The sequence below is a fragment of the Aphelocoma coerulescens genome, chromosome 2 (genome assembly GCF_041296385.1).
Source record: "Aphelocoma coerulescens isolate FSJ_1873_10779 chromosome 2, UR_Acoe_1.0, whole genome shotgun sequence".
Lineage (NCBI taxonomy): Eukaryota > Metazoa > Chordata > Aves > Passeriformes > Corvidae > Aphelocoma > Aphelocoma coerulescens.
The window spans coordinates 115,358,526-115,380,446 of NC_091015.1; the positions used below are offsets into that span (position 1 = coordinate 115,358,526).

The following is a 21,921-nucleotide window of genomic DNA, read 5'->3' on the forward strand; positions in this document are numbered from 1 at the left end:
CTAGGCAACGCCAGCCACTACTTACCCTAAATTCTTCTTTGATCTGGCTTGAGTTTGTTTGAGGATCCAGTTTATTCATTTCATAGTAAGCAGACCTAACTTGAGAAGCTGGAATAGATGTGTCCCCGCAAAGACAGGCTTCCAGGATAGCATCATGGATGAATACATACTGTTCCTGGTAAAGCAATTAAAATAGATAGTTACTGACATAGAGTGCATAGAGCATTAGTATTTTGGTAAATAAACCAGAACAATTAATATGGTTGCTACTTCTCTCTTCAGTTTACCAGCACTGAAGCAAGACCAGAAGGAACAACCACAGTTTAAAAAACTTTATCACACTCATTTAGAAATGAATATAGAAAGATTGCCTTAAACGAACTACAAATAGAGAAGTGCAGTAACACTCCATAATAAAACTCAGAATGTTTCTGGTTTCCTCATTCCCCTGGGCAGTTTTGTAGGTGCTATCATGAAACTAAGCCTCAACAAGATGTACTCCAGAATGAATCCTTCCCAGAGAGGAAACATTCCTGATTTTCCTTATTTTTTAAGAAATATTGCGAACCTTCAGTGAAGCACAGCTGTGCACTTGTTTGGGCAGGGGTGCTTCAGGTTTAGGGGGGGATTATTTTCTGCATGTGACTGAATAAACTACTTTCTGGAGGGTGCCAACTACAAAGCTCTATATTTATGGGCTAGAAGAGTATCTTCTCTTGTAAAGCAGTATTCCAGTAGATGAGCAATACCTCAGTCTGCACCATGTTAACTCTCCGGGACCGAAGCTCTCTCACGCAATTGTAAATGTCTACAACACCTTCTCGTTCTGCCATATCTAGCATGATGTCAATGACAATGAAGCATCCAGTTCTGCCAGCACCAGCACTAAAGTAGAAGAAGAGCACAGTTAATGTGCAGCAGTGTATTGGAGATATAAAAGGTGTAAGGATTCATCTCAAGGATACTTGATCAAGGGGATGATTACTGAAATTGAGCTAGGCATTTGCAGGACTTCAGACTCAATTTTTTACTCTCATTTATACATTGTGTATGTATTTGTTTTATATATATATATATAAAACCAACATGTATTCTTGTTTACAGTTATTTTGAGTAGAGCTCCAGTGGCTTCAGCAACCTATGTGGGGAATACATAGTAAAGGAGAAGCAAAGTAGGTCTTGAGTTTAGTGCAAACCACAACAGAGAGATTTGTGTTTTACCTACCTGCAGTGAACAACCAAAGGGCCAGCGTTTGGCGGGCTCTTGGATTTGACCTGCCGTACAAATCCCAGCAGGCCCGTGGCATGGTATGGGACACCGTGGTCTGGCCAGCCCGTGAAGTGGAACTGACGTATTTCCCGAATCTCATGAGCACCTCTCTGTTAAAAAGGCAAGGGTTGAAATCTTCAAAAGCCTGAGCCTTGCTGAAAAGCGTCCACCCCCTACCAACACAATCTGTACAGACTGGTGGAGAGCTTCCTCATAGTAGGAGAGCAAGTTCAAAGGTTAGGTATCAACCGGTTTCAAAGCCTTCCAACAAAATTGAGTAAGTAAGCACCAGATTGGTCAGAAACTTTTAGCAACAAGAGAAATGCTCATCTCTGTATTTAAGTACTAGGCTGCTTTGCGAACTGTGGCCTTAGGATGCATGCCATGATCACAGAACAGGTCAGCAGCAAGGCTGAACACAGAGCACAGATGACTTTTTTTTTCCCATTGCTCCACAGGGGTTTTGCTGCTGACTTCAGGGAACCACAGCTTCAGCATAATTTTCCTTATCATTTGTCTCCTTCATTGGTCTGAAGGAAAAAGCTGAATAATAAGAAACCTTTTCGCACCTCCAATCATAGGGGCTGTGTTTATAGCTCTCCACATGCTCACCCTTCAGGTGATTTGCCACAGTCTACAAGGACATGGATATGGTGAGACAGGTATGAATGAGAAGCTGATTGTGTAAGTAATTTCCTATGTGACTTTGGGGAGCAGTTTGGATATTAGAAGTGTGTATGCTAAGTTTTATTTTCTTACTGCTTCTATTTTCCCTTCCCCCTCTAAAAATGTAGCTGCCAGTATTTTATTCTCATTAGAAATCCACAGACTGGAGGCCATCATGCATAGTTCATAAGCAAACAGCAAAATTATGGCATATCATGTCTAGGCTGGACTAAATGTCAACAATATTAATAACTGGTAGTTTACAGCTTTTCTTCTTAAAGATGTATTTCCTGTCTTGAGATGGTTTGCATATAAAAGGTTTTATTCTCTTTGAATAATAAGTAATATAAGCTTCCTAATTTATTGCTATTATGCATTAGTCTGGGATTTTCAGTGGTGGAGAAATTTTGGACATGCCAGTGCTACAGGACTAGAATGGACTTAGTGTATGTTGGAGTCTGACAGCTCAGGCTGGGGGACTGTGGGGACAGGGCATCTACTCAGAGGAATATCTCATCTTCCCTGGAAATTGACACAAAAAGGCAGGAAAGGGAAAGGATTAAGAGCATATGAGGCAGTGGTGTGGACTGAGGAGATCACACCCTTTAAACAGAAATGACCCTATATCCTAAAAACCAATTTTAAAGCATATTGAAACCCAGGAATAGAGAAAACAATGTGCAAACACATCTCTTTGCTACTGTAAGCAAGAGCTTCAACTCTGTAGATGTCTCTGCTTAGTGGACGCAGTGTCTCAAACACTTTTATGTTGCATGTAAAAACCACCCCTGACCCTCCAAGAAACAAAGATCCCACAGAAAAAAGCAATGCCATGATTATACAAGCTGAGGACCGAAGTGAGTATCCCATACAAATTCTTCATACTATATGCAGCCAAGATTTTCAAACAATTTACAAAAAACAAACTGCCCCTCTAAAGCAATGTGCCTGTCTGCTACACAGATCAGGTTATGTCCTGTGCCTTAGTTGTGAAAAGGCTGTCTGTCAGGCTGACTGCATTTTTGTCTGTCATTGTTAACAACTACTTAGGAAAGGTTTTGCATATAGGATACTTTAAATGAGTTTTCTTATTATATCTACAAATGAATGATTTTTATATCTAGCTTTCCTGCTGGTTTCTAAACCCAAAATAGCACACAACTGCATGAATCATAAAAACATATGCTCAGCTGGGAGAGACTGTATTTTTCACTTTTTCTTTCAGCTGAAACAAACAGAAAATGGTGTACACTGCTAAACCCTAGGATGTTGAAAAATTCTACCAAAACTTAAGCTTCTGCTGTATGTTACTATTCATGTATGACTTACTCATCTGAGTTAACTGTTGTGCTGTGAAGAAACCCAAAGGAACTGCTTAATTCACACAATGCAAAGCATATCTAGGAAATGGTCTTCAAAATCAGACTGCACTTTTGGGTTCAATTTTCTCAGTGTTATCCTCCTACCACACAATATCCATTTAAAAAAATTAAGTGATCAATTTATCTTCAAACAAATCAACTTCTAAATTGTACTTTAGGAGCAGGTATGAGATGTTCATCAACAAACAGAAAGGATGGTCAGAAAGGACTGGAGGTCTTGGAGTATTTGATTTCTCTGATTTTCTAAACATCTATGAGGTAGCTGAAGGCTAGAATTAGATCTTCCTTACCCCTCCTCCTCATCTCTATCACAATGGACAAGGCCAGTTCTTTTATTCCCACCCTTGCAGTTCATATGTGCTAAATCTTCAATCATTCTGGATATCAGATGCTGTCCCCGGATGTCACCTTGTACTGACACAGGGGGTTAGGCCACCTAAGGCACAGAACTCTGCCATTTTTCCTGTTGAATGACTAAAGTTCCTGTTAGCCAAATCTGCAAGTCCTTTGGAACTGAGGCTCCAATATTAAGTGTTTCAATACCACCTTTCACTTAGTATTATCTGCATGTTTGGTTAGGGTGTTCTCTCCTCATCATGCACCTCAACTTAGAGAAGGTGAAAAGTATCAGTCCCAGTACATCAGAAATATAAACATGAGAGAAATATGGTGCAAGAGATGTACAGACTTAACGTTCCAGTACCATTGGAAGAGTTAAAAAATATGGAAAATAGAGTAAAAACAAATGTACTTAACTCAAACTACACTGACACCTCTTTTAGAGGCTTACTGAAAAACTACCAACTATTAAAAAGCAGTGTCTAAATGAAATCTTTTCAGATGGGGATTTTTAAAAAGAAATAAAATGTTTAGTGCCTTTTATCTCTATCTGTTCTAATGCACTTATTCAAGACAGTTTGGTTATGTTCAACTGTAAAATCCTCTAGGTCTTTTCTTCAGTCCCAGTTAAGAAGCGAAAAGCTAACATCAAAGCATGAGCTTAAAATTTGCAGAATAGAAATCAACCAGTGCTTCATCTACTTCAAAGTGGAGCCAACATTTCTCATCTGTTTATTAAAAATACCTAAATGCAAGGAAACAACAGGCTTGAATGAATTCAATATACAACATGTATAGTGGTAAACATGATACAATATTTCAGTTCATTCAAACCACGTAATTCTATTATCATTACCCTCAGGTTTCTGTATGGATGCATATTTAAGTATTAGATTGAAGAATAAAACAAGAAAAAACCCTAATTCCTTTGTTACTCTGGACATATGTACAGACACCCTGTGGGGTAGTCTTTTTGGCAGTTTCAGGTACCTGGTGCAGGATTCTTTGATGCTAAATATTATGTTCTTCAAACCCATAAATGAATATTAGTTCAGCATTAGAGAGAACCAATAAATCACAGGTACTGCAACGAAATCAAAAGAAGCTTTCTAAGCAAATTAGTTGAAAATCTACTCATGGTGAGGGAGCATTATTTCAGTGTGCCATTAGGAATATCTAGTCTTCCAAAGAGGCCCTTTCCTTGGAATTTTACAACTCAAATGAATCCTGAGAAATACAATTAAAACATTTCAGGCCTTTAATGAAGTCTGAATGAAACTGCTGAATTGACACAAAATGCATGGTACACTTCACCGACCCTGCCTGTTCTCACTTTCAGTAGGTACCTTACTTGTTATTTGTATGTTTTCCATATATTGCAAGCTGTCTGGGGGAGCTACAGGTTCTACAAGCTACAAAGCATCAAACAAATGCATGGCATTATTCTAACAAACAGTAATACAACACACTCATTGGAACTCTCCATGTAAAGACAGACTCCAATTTCCCCAAGAAGGGAAATTGCTTTGAGAAGAACAGTAGTTTGTTAGAGCTGTCTCTCTTCAGACCAGGCACACTCTGGCCCAAGAGATAACAGTATTCCCTACCAGAGACTTCTGAGTAATGTTGCATGCAGCCTCTGGTACGGACAGAAAATGATTGTGGGGAACATAAGATGGGAAAGCAGCACAAATGTGTTTCTCAATTGATTGCTGGGAGGGAGGCTTCGATTTCTCCTAGGCAAGGAACATCACTTTTTCTAACTCAGGCAGGGGCCAACAGTGATGAAAAGCAGAGAGAAGTGGCTGCATTTAAAGAAAAACACGGATTACCATAAGAGGGCGGTAGTCGTTTACCCAAAAATACCTACAAACCCAGGATGTCAGTTAAAAGATTTAACTTTCCCTTGTTGAATCTGTATGGAAGTGGCAGATACTACTGTATTTAATAAAACTGAATTTGGAAACTTACCTTTTCTACAGCAAATGTTCGAATCACATATTCAGCCAGGAGCTCTGTTTCTATTAGAGTAACTTTAATGTCTTTATATATCTCTGTGTCATCTGGCCAGTATTTGCAGCATTTGACCTTTAAAAAATACAAAAGAAATTAAGGTTCATTTATTTTAGAAGGTTCATACAGAATCCATTTTGCATTCTGTGCAATGATTTCTGATTTAAAATGCAATCATGCACAAAATGGTCACATTTTCTGCATGTGGAAATGTTTAGTGTCTGAGGGACATTACCGCCTCTCTTTTTAAGACAGCTTTCAGAGTTGCAGGTGAGCTTTGTGTTGTGGTTAGTGAAGTAAGGCAAATTTGTTTGGAGCACAAAGGATATTTATACCCTGCACAGTTCAGTTATGGTAACTGTTCATTTCCTGTGCTTTCCAAAGCAGAGTGTGACCAAAGGGACAAATACCACCAGAAGTTTTTTCCCCAACTGCTACCTGTTGATTTGTCTCAAAAATATCTTTTTACCTTCTAAAATAAAAGTGTTTTGCAGACAGGAAGGAGACCTCATTACAGTCGACAGCTTCCTCATGAGGGGAAGAGGAGGGGCAGGCACTTATCTCTTCTCTCTGGTGACCAGTGACAGGACCGAGGGAATGGCCTGAATCTGTGTCAGGGGACGTTTAGGATGGATATCAGGAAAAGGTTTTTCACCCAGAGGGTGGCTGAGCACTGGAACAGGCTCCCCACGGAAGTGGTCACAGCACCAAGCCTGAGAGTTCAAGCAGTGTTTGGACAATACCTTCAGGCACATGGTGTGACTCTTTGGGATGGTGTTGTGCAGGGCCAGGAGCTGGTCTTTGATGATCCTTGTGGATTCCTTCTAACTCAAGGTATTTATTGTATGAATCTCTATTTTTAGAAAAGCACCTGTTTTCTCAGATTAACTTTCCAAAGGAACTGATGAGCAGTCAAATAGCAAAACTCAGTGCTTGAAGTCAAGAGCTGAGTTTAATGCCCAGGCTTTAACTATTCTAACTCTATATAGCTTAACTACTAATTCACTAGATAACTCCAAACATTACGGGTAGGATTCATCTCAGCTCAACTTAAACTGCTATTTTTTAAAAGTGGATGATTTGAGGACTGTACATGATGATGAAGATAGCTGACAGACTTAAGAATTTTCTCCTCCTTCCCATTTGTGTGGAGAAAGTGGTGGGCTGGGAAGCTAACACATTACTTATATCTCTCTCTTACTCTGCTTTATCATGGTAATAGCTATGCTATCACCACTGCATCTGGCCACCATCCAGTAGTTCTGTACATGCTAGGAGTGGCATCTGTTATACATCTGCTTCATGGAACAGTTTCTCTCTCTCAACAAAGGGAAAATCAAAAATGGATCTTCTAATACACTTAAATCTAGTTTACCTAAATAAGCACTTAAATGAATCGGGTAAAAAACTCAAGCACTTTAAATATTCAATGGAAAACTGATAGAAAAAATTCAACTTCACAACTGATACGAGTATTTCTCAAACACATTTTCATGCAAAAATGTTTGGATTACTACCATGTCTAATCTTGAGCAAAAGGTAAAACAGATGAATGTGTGTATAAGCATACACTGAAAACTGTAATGCATGATTCAAATGATTTATTTATGTAAACTCCAGGTTCAGTATATAAAGGATTATGCAGAGAGTCAAACCCTGTCCTGTCAAGAAGAAGAAAATACTTTCCTAAGCATTTGTTTCCAGAATGGGGCTGATAATCCTGTACAACCCTTCTTTACTGTCTGGATGGATGGGAGGTCTCACCCCATCACACTAGTGACATTGGCTGATAAAACAATAAGGTTGTCCAAGCAGGGTCAGTAGTTCTGGCCCTTTTTCTGACTTGTTAGCAGGATAAAATTTAAATCGGAATAGAACTTGAATCAGAATAGAGTTGAAGGGCTGGAAAAACACAGCCCCACATCAGGATCCTCTTCAGAGAAAAAGGGTAGTAGTCTGGTCAGAAGTGCTGGCTCCCAGCCACAAAATTATACAAGCATCCTAACAGCTTGTTCCTGCTTACACAGCTGATGGAAAGCTCCTAGAGCAGAGCTAAAGTTCAGGTAGCTTTATAAGCAGGTTTTTATTTATTTTTCTATGCTTGTCTTCAGACCTAGTAACTGCATTAGTATTGGCTAAAAAAATTCTTTTTCGTCTTCAGATTTCATCAGGTATTAAGGGTGGTTTCAGGACGACTGGCAACACCAGAGTTCCCTTCCATGGTGAGAGGCTTGGAGCTGGAACCCTGGACAGTGCTCGGCACTCCTGGAACAGGGCAAGGGTAGCAAGACTGCTCCCCCCACCATGCTCAAGAGCCAGCAAGCTGACAGGATGCCAGAGGGAAGGAGAAGGTTTCCACCCACCAAAGACCAAACTGAGGGCCATTCTCAGGATGCCTAAACAACAGGATCTCTGACAAATGCATATTCATCTCTAAAGCGAATCTATCCACTGTAAGCAATGAACAAACATTTCAAAAGCATTAAACGTTGCTGCAAGCAGTTTAGTAGCTACTGCTGCTATCTATTGTTGCATCTACTTGGTATTTATTCAGATCTTGTTCAGATGCATTTCCAAAAATCCTCTCATGGAAGCTAAGTGAAAAACATTGAATGCTCATTGTTTTGTCTGTGTTATTAAAATAATCCAGAAATTCACATTGTTCAAATTCCTCAGGCCAGCAAACTGACCCTTTTATAGTCATCACCAGAAACTCTTTGAAACAGGGTTTTCCTACCTATGGCTAAGATGATTTTTTGACTCCTCATGAAGAGTAAGACAATTCACACTGCCTCTGGGCTGGAGCCCACTGACAACCCCTTCTCTGGAGCTGATTCCCTTTTCCTGTCTGTTCATGTATCTGTTCCATAGGTGGAACCTGAACCACATGGAGAGGGCCAATGCATGTAGGAAGGGAGGAGTTGCAGCAGTGATCCCAGGCACAGCACTGCTCATCAGCACGTCTCTGTTGCTAACTTTAGCCTTGTTCCTTCCTGATGGGCGCCTGCCATCCTTGAAACAGCTCTAGTTAAGCAAAATAAACAATCGGAGGGGAAAAAAAGCAACCCCAGCTGAATGAAATTGCTCTTTCCTTGAAGGAAAACATGCTCGTTTCTAACTTGCTAAGTCCACACAGTCTGGATTACGGCTAAGAACTAGAGACAATTCAGAAAGACCAATTTAGAAGACCACAGTCCCTGTATTCTTATGCCTCAGCTGCTGGATTTGATTCCATTCTTTTTTAAACCTTATTTAAGATGATACAGTGGAATAATTAGGGAAGCACTGGGAGATGTTGCACAGAAGCTATAGCCTTTTGTGCCGCATGCAGCTTGGCCCCGCTGGGGATTTCTTACTCTGCTGCACAGGGGAATTTTGGGCACGGAGCAGACTGGAGCTGAGCAGAAGGATCCATGACAACACAATTTCCTGAAAACTCTCCCAAGTGGAATAGGGGCTGTAAAAGCCATGGGAACCATGCCAGAATTGCAGCCAGAGCCACAGACCAACTGATGAGTCACTTACTAGCAGGCAAAAAAACCCTAAACCCAACTTTATTTTAATTCAGGCTTTTCCCCTACTTTTGGCTCTTGTTCTGCAATGCTCTGCATGTGCTGAGCTCTGGACCTGAGAACTCCATGGACTCCTGATGAACCAAAAGTCATGTAAATGCTTAAAGATCCATCTCCCATCTCCTCTAGGACCACCCAAATAAATGAAAAGGTGTCTTAAAGACAGAAGTAGATTAACTATTGGAAATCAAAATCACATTTTTAAAGGCGTATTGGATCAGGGCCTTTATTTGTACAAGACAAGACAATTGCAACAAAATAGAATATGGTTTTACTCATTAAATATGAGAAACACTGCTGGTAGCATATGCTCATTTTTTCTTTTTAGCACAGCTTTAGCTACCATAACTTGACGAATCTCTTTTCCATTTTATAAACATTTGGTACGTGTTTTACAAAAAAAGCCTTACTAACAGAAGGTTTAACTAAATAATTGATACATGATTCCAGAACTGAATATTAAATGCACTAGACTTTTTTTTTCCACACAGTTGCTACCATAACAGTAAATATCATCCTCAAAGCAGAAAACATAATTTTGAAATCTCATCTGAGCAGAATTATAATTGAGAGTTTGTTCACATACACCCCACATTTATATCTTACCACATGCCAAAAAATACAGATGTTCATCAGAAGATGAGATAAAAGGATGATTGCCAGAGACATAATGAAAATGCTCTGGTTTAATCTATTCATCCCAAGGTACACTGTCCAATTGTTTCAAACATGTTTATTTTACAAATAATTTTAGAAATCTGGAGAAGAGAATTATCTACTTCCACTCTCTAGTTCCATCCCCCAGTAAAATAGTCCAATGTGTGAAACTTAAAATTAAAAAAGAACGTGGAAAGTTGTTGTTGCTAGTTCTAAATATAACAAATAATGTAGGCTGTGGATGGCTAATGAACATGAATTGTGACTTCTGAAGCTATATATTTAACCATTTGGCAATGTGACACATGTAGCTAAAGGCAGTAGGAAAGTCAGGACAGTAATTCATTTACCTAGAATTTTGGAATAGGAGTAGTATTACAGACTTAATATGTGAGCTGGCTGTGAAATACACTTTGTAGTCCACGCAGCACCATTTAAATAACACTGATTATTCAAAGTTTCCAATTTCCTTTGATTCTGAAATACTCTTAGCAAGAGGGTGATATAACTGACTATGCCCTGCATGGATTGTCATTAGTGAAGAGCAGTATTATACATTCTAATTTAAAATTAATCCTGAACTAAGTAATGACGATAAGTCAGACATAAATTTTGAAGTGAAACCTCTCGGCTATAAAATGAAACAGCCAACCAAGCTCACTGGTAAAATTTTTAACAGCTTTTACAGATGTAGCTCGGATAACATCATATACTTTAATTTGGCTGACTTCAAGTAAAAGAACATCCAATAATTGAAAGTTTTTTTATTTAAATACTTTTCAAACAAAAAATGTATTATGATATAAGAACATTTTATAAAACAACCTTTGACAGAAGATAAAACCCAGTCTTCCTTTTTTAAATTTTCTTTTGTTTGCTTTTGAACAAGCCTGTTATTAGTTTTGTACCTCATTTTACAGTTTTCTAAAAGAGATGTGGAAGACTATTGAGAAATACAATATTCGAGATACTGTTTGGCACCATCAGATGAATGGGTCTCTGAGAAGTCAGCCAGAAATCTTTATGTTGTTCACAGCTGCCAGGGTGGGGAGAGATGTCTCCATGAATTTTACTAGCTCAGTCTAACTTCTTCCAGGCACGACTCAGAGCTGACATAGTTCTCCACCTTCTGCTGCCCTAAGCTGCCCCAGCAGTGCAGCCCTAAGTTGCCTGGTGGGTGCACTCTCATTCAGCTTCTGCCCAGAAGAGCTGGCTTTCTGGAGATGTCCAGCAGCAGCCAGAAACTAATGCTTTCCACCTGACAAAATGAGTGTGATCCCTTTGTTCTTAAGACCCAGGTATTCTGTTAGCATGCCATCAACCTGGCAGACTGGTTAGATGAAATTAAGATGGCAGGCCAAACCCATGGTGTGGCCATCCTTTGACCATAAAGAAGATTTGGTCTGGAAGAGTTGCTTTAGGGTTGCTTTGGGTTGCTTTGCGCTCTTGTCTCCATTGCAGAGCGCAATTCCAACAAAGGAATGTGGACTGTCTCTGTTTCATTGCTTATGTTTAGGCAATTTAGTGCACCTCAGTACAGCCCTGGAGGATGAAAGGCTGAGCACAGAACACATGAGGAGGGTGGCTACAGGATTAGCCGGAGCTCCTCGAAGTCTGTCTTAATTCCTGACAGAAATGTGAAATCATGGGTCTATTTCTCATATCCTGTGTTCCAAGGACCTGATGTGCCTGCATCCAGCAGCACAGCCTGTTCTCTGAACCATGGTTCCATTCCAAGAGCAATATCATGCCATTAGCTGGGTAGATAGCACCACCTTGTTAGTGGATTGCCTTCTGGCTCTAAAACCGGATCATCTGATGTTAGCTTAGACAGATCTACGTGTTACTCTACTGGGTAAAGTAAAACTGTGCCTCCAGGATACTTCTCCCTTCACAGACAGACTGAGAGATAATTTCAAGACTGCTGAGGTGAGGAGACTTGCAGTTAGGAAGCCATTTTGCTAGCCCTGACATTTCAAGAAGCTGAACCCCTCCCTCTTTGCAAACTGCACCTAGAGTTGCATCCTACACCTTGGTGGCACTTCAGTTAGTCCAACAAAGGGGTCAGTGCATTTGTGTATCCTTAAACCTCTTTTGTTCATTTCTCAAAGTGAATTATCTCAATTGGATTAGTAAGCATTAAGATATTAATCTGTGTTGATTAACATTCTTTGAAACGTAGCTTTTCCTGCAGATGAGAATACAACAAAACACTGAGAGCTGAACCCATGTCTGCTCTGAGAGACATGGGACAGTGCTGAATGCCTGTAGCTTGATGTTCTGTTTCATGATGCTCACATTGCTAATCTGGGCACATCTTCTTTAAATAATTGCAAAGAGTCCTTCCTTCTCTTTCCTGAAGAACAATAGACAATTTTTCCCTAAGGGTTCCTTCCCTACGATGTATAATGCAGTAATGTAAACTTGTTATTTCTGGTTAAAAATCCAGAAATATGAAATCTATTTTGATGACTAGAAGGGTTCACTTACTTGAAAGATTAAGAATAATTTAAAATTTTGATTGTTTTTCTGTTTATCTCATTGATATTCTGTAAAAGTATAAACTGTACTCTATCCAATAAGAGATACTGGAATTACAGTGAAACCAAAAGTATAACAACAGAATATAATACCTTGTGCTTATGTATCATAAGCACAAATTCCATTTTTTGAGGGTAAACATGATTAGGAAAAAAATTTTTTGTGAATAGGGAAGGACACTGTTTATATATTTAAGAGGTTGGGACTAGAATTACCTTTTCCCTCTTATTTATAAAATGTTGTTTCTTTCTTTCAGTAGAAAAGTCAAAATGAAACTTTAGTCACCTTAGTATGCATACAAACTCTTTGGCACACCTCCTAAGGAGCATTAACACCAGTATCCTGAATTAATTCCAGTGTAGGTAATTTGGCTTATTACATTTAGAGGCAGTTTCAATTAGACGGAGTGTTCTTCCATTTATACTAAATACAAATGTGCTGTTTGTGAGGCGTGCTGAAAAGTGACTGTGTTTCATCTCTGCAAGATCACAGTATTGGGTGATCTGAATCTTAAATACAATTTGAGTTTACCTTTGTTTATTAGAAGGATCTTCTGCATGGAAGTTTCTCAAAACTTGTAAAATGTATAAGTACAGACTTCATAATAGCTTTGTGATAAAAATTTCTGTTTTCATTCTAAGCGTAGGTGGTAAGTCCATTGGAAGTTTCACATAGTTTTTATGTTGGTGAAATTTCCTATGAAGTTTTTGTTTTTTTTTCTTTCAATCTGTTTTCAGTAAGATGTCTTTGGTCAGGGTTTTATTTAGCAGTGTCTTGGGGTGATTTTATGATAATACTATATTCCCCTATCGTCTGCTTTATGCCCAGAAATGGGTCCCATAGCTTCAAGCTGGGTCCAGGAGAGGGGGGAGAGAAGCCAAGGGGGAAATTCCTCACCTCGGTGTGAGCTCACCTCCCCCATGTTGCTTGGCTCTGATTGCACAGCAGAGAGAATACATTCTTTACTTTTAGCTACCTCCTTTTTTTATTAGCTGAGGCAAGAAGTTTCTCTGGGACTACAATAGCATTTCTCCAGTGACATCTGTGGCTTTTCCTGGGACTGTTTGGCTTAGCTGTGATCTGAGAATCAGATCATCGGACACTGCGGACTGGCGGGGACCCCACATTCCGGCGTTGGACCTCGGGAGCCAGCTACAGACACAACTCTAAAGCCACCAACTTTCTCTGCATCAAGGAGGTTTCACATCTTAACAGTTATTAACTTTTTTTCCCGTGCCCTGCAGGCACTTTGTTTGTTAAATAAATAGGTTTTTTTACTTTCATCCAAGAAATTCCTTTCTTATCAGCGGGGGAGGGAGTGCTGAAACCTGTCTTCTTTAGAGATGACATTCATTCCAGAGCATTTTCCTCCTAAACTTGTCTCAAACTGAGACAAGCAGTTTTTCTTGGATGTCTAATCTCTGTCAGTAACCCAAATTATCATCAGGTAGATCTGAAGAAGATCTGGTTCATCAGAAAGACTTTCGGGTTTCATTTGTTAAGGAAACATATTTGAATCTATTCAAGAAATGTCTCTTGAATGCTGACCAATGCTGCACATCCGGAGAACCCAAAGACATGAACGTACGACTGCTTAGGGCTGTGCCCATACTGGCTTTCCTAGGAAGAACAACCCTTTTCTGACACCATTTATCTTACAACAAGTAATGCTTTTTAGCAAGCTGGCATCAAGGAGATAGTCTCTCTGTCAGAAGACCATTGTATGAATCTCCTCGCTGTCGTGTGGAACCCAGTACTCTTTTTAAGCATGAAAAATCAGAGTCATCCCCATTTCTCCAGAGAAGTGCCACCTATATAACATGTTAACCACAGGTCCAGAAAAACAAACCAAGGAAAAGCTAAACCAGCACTGTATTCTTTCTTTTGCCCTATGCAAGTACAGCCCTTCTGGCTCCTGGGAAGGAAATGTCACCTAGGAAGAGGCCGTTTGGGTATCACAAAGGTGTGGGCTCAGGCATTGGGGCTGTTTACCAGTCTGCGGCTGACCTTCATTCCTGTTTGTGTCACATCCATTCTGTTGTAGTCAACCTTGCTTCCTTTCACAAAAGAGGGTCTTTTGTGTGCTTATTAACACTATTAGCACTGGCTGTTTTCTAATTCCAGATAATAATTGAGAAACTCTAATTACTATAATTACTATGCTCCTGGGGTGAGGTTTTATTTTTTATAATTATTTGTAGGGATTTTGTTTGTGAATACTCTGTTATATTAAAAGCATGACAGACAACCATAAGTCCTTGCAGTGCATTTATTTATCAACCACCTCCACTGAATTTCACCAGTGCATTTCACCATTTATTAGTCAGATATTAGAAAATTTTTCTGCCTCAAGCAAGTGGGAGAGAAAGTGACTACTGACAAATGACAAATAATGTGACATGCCAAGTTTGATTCTGCCAGCTAAGTATTAGTACCAACCCAACAAGAGCAAAGATGGAGGTGACAGCTAGATGGCACAATTGAATATATTCTAAATCCTCCCACCATGCTTCTTCAAGGGAGACAGAAATCTTTCAATGTGTGCAAACACTGAAACAAATCAAGAACAACCTGAGACTTTGGCCAGTACACCTTGATCCTGTTCCCATTGTTTTTCTGTGTCTTTTGGAGTTTGCCCTCCAGAGCAGTCTCTTGGTTAAGTAAGCAAGATGTTCTTCTGTGTCTATTTTATGATCAACCCTGGTGATCATAACATCATCACACTGGTAGATAAATTTTTTTGTTTCTTATAAAATAATCCACCAGATTAAGATAAATCTCTCAGGTGAAGATGGTCCCTGAAATTACACTATCTTCAGTTGCTCTACCACTTACAGACATGGGCATGGAGGCCTTCTGCATTAATAGAATCCAAAATACATTACTTTGAAATAGCTTGTTGTCACACTGATATAATTATATGAGTCTTAATTCTTGGTTATGCTTCTTATCCATTATCCATTTTATCTTATTTATCCATGTGTGGCTTGGAAAATTCTGATTCTTGGACCATTACCATTGATTACTTGTCATTTTCTTTTGGTGAACTTCATTGTGCGTGAAAAGTTGTTGATCACAGCATGAAGAAGACAGAATCTTTTTTTAAGGTTGTTTCAAGGGCTGCTTATTTGTTTAGGGTTTTTTTGGTAAAAGTTTTTACATCAACCTAGGCCAACCTTAACTAAGCACCACTTCACCATCCTTTATCAAAGAACTATTCATGCAACTCAGCTCTGCTTTTTCTAAATGACTGTGAGACCTCATTTAGATTTTTAATAAACAGTCACATTCTAATGAGGTCTTCATAAAACTGACTAAATATGTTTAGAAATCATTAGCTTAAATTATCAGTACAAAAGTCTCCTTAGGGAGCCCTGCAGATTTTGTGATAAGACTTCTGGCAGATGGATTAGTGTAACAGTGCAAGCTAGTTCTGAATTTCCACAGGACCAGTGTAAATGTGAGTGACTGGGTAACAGGCTACTAGATAAAGAGCTAAATGTCCCTCAGGTGGGTTCATTAAAGAGAGAAAACAATCAAAACACATTTTGGTGCCATTTAAATACCAGGTGCACAGCAGTCTGCAGGTGCCAGAAACACTGACAAGGGCCCCTTGCTGGAACACACAAGAGCTTAAAGGGATGCATGGTTCTGACAAGTGTGCCTCAGATAATGACAGATATTGGCAGATGTACCTGGACCCTGCTGGAGGGTAATGCAGGGGCTGAGTCATTTGCAGCAGGTGCCTGCATTAGGGACAGCCTCATGGTGATTCCTCCAGCACCAATTAAAACAGTCCTGATGCATAATGCTCCAGGGCATGATGCAAGTTCCTAGCACTGATTTAATGACTATCCAGCCAGTCCTGGTAAACAAGTACACATAGACCCCCTCAATGATTAATTCATGAAGGCCGTACACTGTGTGGCAAACATGTTAAATTTTGAAAATTCTTCCTTCCTGGAAATGCAAAAGAATTTTCCCCCTTGGCTTACAATGGGTCAACACGGTTAAAAAATAAAAATAATAAACCCCTGTAAATCTTATACCAGTGATAGCAATTGAAATAGAAAACCTCAAGTTTGGTAAGGTTATAAAGTTTGCCCTACAGGAATGCTACCAAAAGGTCCATTAAAATCATTACTACTCAAGGTGGCACAGAGCTTGTGTTGGGGGTTGCAGGACAGATGGTGTGTTTGTAATTTGCCTCCTTATTGCTCATGATTCCAGCCCTGGGAGTGGCAGAAAAATACCAATGGAGGAGTGACTGCATTGTTCTGTGGCTCATATGATTTTATTTCCATAAAAGCTCATTTCAATTTCTGCTCTCTGATCTCACCTATGCTGGCCTCCGGAGAAAGTGAGAACAAAGTAATTTCTACCACTGCCAGAAACAACAAAGCTGCAGATCTGTATCCCACTAGGACTCTTGCACCCTGAAGAAATCTCCATGGTGGCACAAACCATTACTTACTGCTGTGGGAATGTGCTGTGCACCTAAATGCTGTGAGCGGAGGCTGCCAACACTGGCATCAAGACTGGTGTCTCCCTTGCTGACATCCGACAGTTCACTCTAATTGGTGCTTCCAAATACTGACTTTGGGAAAACAGTATGTGGTTTGATGCAGAATGCTGTTTTTGCTCTCAGGCTTGTTTATTCATACCCTGAAAACATCCCTTTTTAAGTTGTTCGCTTGGGTACTTATGAATGTGCATAAAGCTTTAACAAAGAGGTTTGCTGGAGAGCTTCCTACTCTTACAAATCCATCCTTTTTGAATTGATACGTGACCATCCAGCTATTTCTACCTTCTTCCTCACTCAAGGGACTGCATTTTTAAAGTGGTCTCCATGATCCCTCTTTGCCTCTGCAATTAGTTGTACATGTGTTCCTGCAGCAGGTGTTAATTGCAGTCACAATCTCCATCTTTTTTATATCTAAAAATAGTACTGGCACCTGATCTGTTAGCAGGCTTGAGCACACAGATATCTACATGTTAGGATTTATATTACCAGTTCACAAAGGACGTACGGCAGAATAAACTGAGATTGCAAAACTGGACTTGCTAAAAAGGACTTTAACTCACACCACATAAACAGTGCTCTCTCTCTCCTAATGCAAATGCCACAGGGCAGAGGGGCTATCAGACACTCCACCAGTGTGAAATTAAAACATCTCTTAAAACCGTGCTGCTCAAACTGGGATGTGTGCATTTGACTTCTTATTTCAACACTTCGATTTACAGTAATTGCAGTAGTTCCCATAAAAGCAGTGGGGGTTTTTTCATACCAAATGAAAGCTATATGCCAAATTCCCAAGCAAATTTTCTTGAAAAAACATCCCAGATGAGACCTAAGACAGCAGTGTACAGACAAAACAGTAAATGAAAAGACTCAGTTATTGACAGTTGTGAGGAACAAAGAAAAAGGTTCAATTCAATACTTGTTGAAAACAAAATTAGCCATAAAGACTAGAGTAGGAGGCCTACTTCAGAAGTTATCAAGCTAAGAAAGAGAAGTACACAGTATCAATCAGGTAACTCAAGCTTTCCTTTACCCGAACATAACCTCCTGATCAAGGAACAGTGCACAAATGTGTAATTTTTTCTGTTTTCATCCAGAAGGCTTACAGGAAGGAAAAGCCAAACAAACCGGATCGATTTAGACAAATATACCAAGAAGCAATTTCATAGTTTAACTACATTTCTCAGACATCTGTTTCAGAATGACTCCCCCTTAGTCTCCCTTAAAAAAAATAGAGATGATTCTGTACCTTGTTCTGCAACAAATTCACTGATTTTCTTAAGAGAAATCATATATCTGAGATATGTACAAAGAATTATATGATACCTCCCCTCTTTGTCAGTCTTTGCAGACTCTGCTGTACAGAATGCAGCTTTATCAGTTACTTTTTCATTGTGCTAAGGTTATCAAAGCCAAGCATCCGAGGCATGTTTAAAAATAATTGATAATGAACCTCTCAGCACAGGCAGTCATACATATTTTATGTGCTACACTTAGTATGTAAGCACCTTGTTGGTCTGTTATTTAATTTCAAAAAGCAAACATCTTGGATGTCTTTCATTTTTTTAAGTACAAAAATCACTTACCCTTCCCACTTCTACGAGATTAGTAACCATGATTATGCTGGCTGTGTTTTCATGCCATACCATTCTCCAGAAGTCATATATTGTCTCCTGCATTGGTCCTGAAACAATAAATCAAACGAAAGGTTACCATCTGAAAGTCTCATGATTGGAAGCTTGTCTCTGGGGAACTTTGTGAAACTGTGACTAAACACATATATTCATATCACTATCATCATATTTTTCATTTAGGGTCGGTCAATTTCTTTCCTGTCATCCTACCTATCTGCATTTAAGTATTTTTCTCCTGAAATAGTGTTCTGAAAGAAAGTTAGTTCTCCAGCAGTTAGGTATTTATCTCCATAACACCCAGAAGTGGAATTATAAAAAATGGATAACATCACTCTTTCTTTTAGCAATTGGATGATAACCTAGGGAAGGTGTATTTGGAATGAAATGAGCCTCAGTGGACTATGTGCCCTTTCCTAGTTTCTAATATTTTTCCTAGTATACACTATCCATCAAATTAGCTCAGCTCCTAAATTGTAGTTCCTGAAGTGAGACAGAAGTTACAGTTTTTTTGCTGCAGTATATCACTTTGCAAAACAGTGGGGAAAGCAGCAAAGGAATCTGACATGCCATGGGAGCGTGTCCTCTGCAGTGTTTTCCCCAACAACCTGCGTGCTTCTGTTCATGAACACACAGGGCTGCCCTCCAGCATCATGCTGAAGCTGGGTACCAGCTCACAGGAAGTGCTACAGAAATGTAAAATGTTGAGAAAAAACACATCTGTTTGTGTGTACCTGGTCCTGTCTGTTTGTAGCCAACATGTCTTACCCATAATTCTCAGTGTGCCACCCCAATTTTAAACCAGTGCTTTAAAATCACTGAGCCAATAAGAGTAAACAATATAAACGATAAGCTTAACATCCATACTGAATCCATTACTGAACTGTCACACTGCAGTAAACAATTAGGGGCTTATTTAGAGGAATGACTTAAATCAGATAATTGGAGAACAAATGGATAATGCATTGGCCTAAATGTTCCTCTAGCAAAGAAGCCAACACTTCAAGCATTACAAAACCATACATTGAGAGATGTGAGCAGTTTGGCACCCATGTTTTGGTTCTTTGAGCTCTGTTTGAAAATAAAATCTTCACTGTGAAATCAAGTATTTAGTAGAAAATAGTAGTAATATATTATTACTATATTGTCATGGCAGAGGGCTTGGACCAGATGGTATTTAAAGATCCCTTCCATCCCAAACCATTCTGTGACTTTGTGACTCTATGATACTATAGGCAAGCCAAAACCAACTCACTAGGCAAATAACATCACAGTTATGATGTAACTTACTTAAATCTGAAATTTAAGAGAAAGGATGGTAATAGACCACAACCCTTGAATTTTTAAAAATTTGTATTTATTTACATTTAAAGAAGCTACACATTCTCCCCCTTATTTTATCTGTCTTTAAAAATGACGTATATATTATGAGTTTCATAGGTTTTGTTATGGTTTTGGTTTCCTTACAGGTTTCCTTGAATTGTTTTAGTTGTTCATGTACCAGGAGAAAAAACATTTAAAACAACAGGAAGCTCTGACTGTTAGAACACGAGAAATGTCAAAAGGTCTTAAGAATAGAATTAACAGCAGAATCTAAAACTACAGTTTTTGAAATTACTAAATTCAAGCTGATGTTATGGCTACAAAACTGAACACCTTCCTTTTCTTCTTTTAATTAACAGCACAGAACAGGTGATACTCTTGTGAGATTTCATTCTGAATTACAACAGAAGTTTAATCGCTCTCCATCATATGGAAATTTACACCAAGTATTTTACTTCTACCTAAGTGTCCTGGATATGTAATACAGTCATGGCCCAAGTGTAATTTTGAATGTCACAGTAATATAATTAGTATATATTATAGTGAAAGTTTAGCTTGTTTCTGTTTTAATATTCTAGGATTCAATGTTAATTCTTTAGCAATTAAAGTCATGACAGCACTGGAAAGGTTTTGTGCCAGCCTCTCCTACTGATATAAGGATGCAGAGTATTCTACTCACTGTAGGAAAATACTATCTCTGTATAGCTTCTTCCTTCCTCTCAAATCTGAAACAAGTATATAGCTAAATTACTACTGCTGTTATCTTTCAAGGAGCTTAGCTAAAAGTAGGATGAGGGAAACGTGGTTTTCCACAGAGTAGTGTCCTGGAAGAAGTCTTCAAGTTCATGACACATTATTAACATTACGCTTGATCAAGGACAAAAAAGTAACAGCACTATTGCTTCAAGAATCCTGGTTTAATGGGGAAAATCTAGATGGCTCCACTGCATTGTCTCCATGGGACTGTGCAATGTTTCAAGAAATTTGATCTGAGTGTATTTTTGGTAATGCTGCAGGAGAGGTAAGAAAAGATCTTCTGTCTACACAGGTCTCATCCCCTTGCAAGAAGCCAGAATCCTTGAGGAACTGAGGTGCGATGTACCAAGTTTCTTTATGTATTAATTCAGTTTTCTTTCCCACAGATTCACTTGAGATAAAAGACAGTTGGGCCCTACACTGAAACAGTAATTTCTTTTTGACAGCTCTGGGATAACCTGCAACAATTGAATCCTGATTTTTCTTCCCCTACAGGCTGCAATTTGTGTTGTGATTTAAAGATTCCTACATTTCAAATCCAGAAATCACAAATTACAACTGGGAAGAGATCCTAAACACTACTATATGCCTGTAGATTTTGAATTTTTCATTCTCTATAAAGAAAAAAAGATAATAAATTATTAAAAAAATCTTTAGGGAAAGTAATGGCTTTTTGCAGGCTAGAGAAAGAGCTGACCTATGACAAGTCTTTCAAGCTTGATTCCAAGTGTACTTCTAGAAGAAATGTCCTATTCTGCAGTGCAGAGTATGCTCTTCTCAATCTTACTATCTAAATAAGACAATCATAATTAGAAATGCTTGCAGGATTTCCTACTCTCCTTTTATATTCTCACATGCTTTCTTGCTTTTCCACTCCAATTCTTACATGTAGCCTCCAAACCTCTTTCACATTCAGGACACCAAAAGAAAAAACCCCACCCCAAAACCTACCTTAAAGTCACAGAAAGTAATTTTTCTATACCCCATTTTTCTTTTGTTCTTGGCATTTTAAAAAGTATTTTCTGACATATGAATAAATTATTACTTGTCTCCAACGAGAATTGAAAAGCATTAGAGGCTAGATAGGGTTGTGGGATTTATTGTCCTGAAGAATGGAACAATTTGATTCCAGAGACTTGTGGTAGGGGGAAAAAGAGCCTATAATTGTTCTAAGCATCAATTTAACAGATGTGTGCACAATAGGCAGAAAGGTTATTCTCAGCAGTTGCCCCCTTGCAGGAGGAGAAGG

The 21,921-nt window shown here is 39.0% G+C and overlaps 1 protein-coding gene across 14 annotated transcripts in view; it reads right to left on the reverse strand.

Annotated features, from left to right (window-relative positions):
- PTPRM (protein tyrosine phosphatase receptor type M) overlaps positions 1 to 21,921 on the reverse strand; it is a 463,481-nt gene that overhangs the window by 16,445 nt on the left and 425,115 nt on the right. For all 14 annotated transcript variants that reach the window (XM_069004459.1, XM_069004462.1, XM_069004458.1 and 11 more), the window contains 5 exons: positions 18,549 to 18,646; positions 5,629 to 5,745; positions 1,226 to 1,380; positions 750 to 885; positions 26 to 175 (listed from right to left, as the gene is read on the reverse strand). In XM_069004459.1, coding sequence (XP_068860560.1) covers positions 26 to 175; positions 750 to 885; positions 1,226 to 1,380; positions 5,629 to 5,745; positions 18,549 to 18,646 — 656 coding nt within the window. The remainder of the gene's footprint in view (positions 1 to 25; positions 176 to 749; positions 886 to 1,225; positions 1,381 to 5,628; positions 5,746 to 18,548; positions 18,647 to 21,921) is intronic.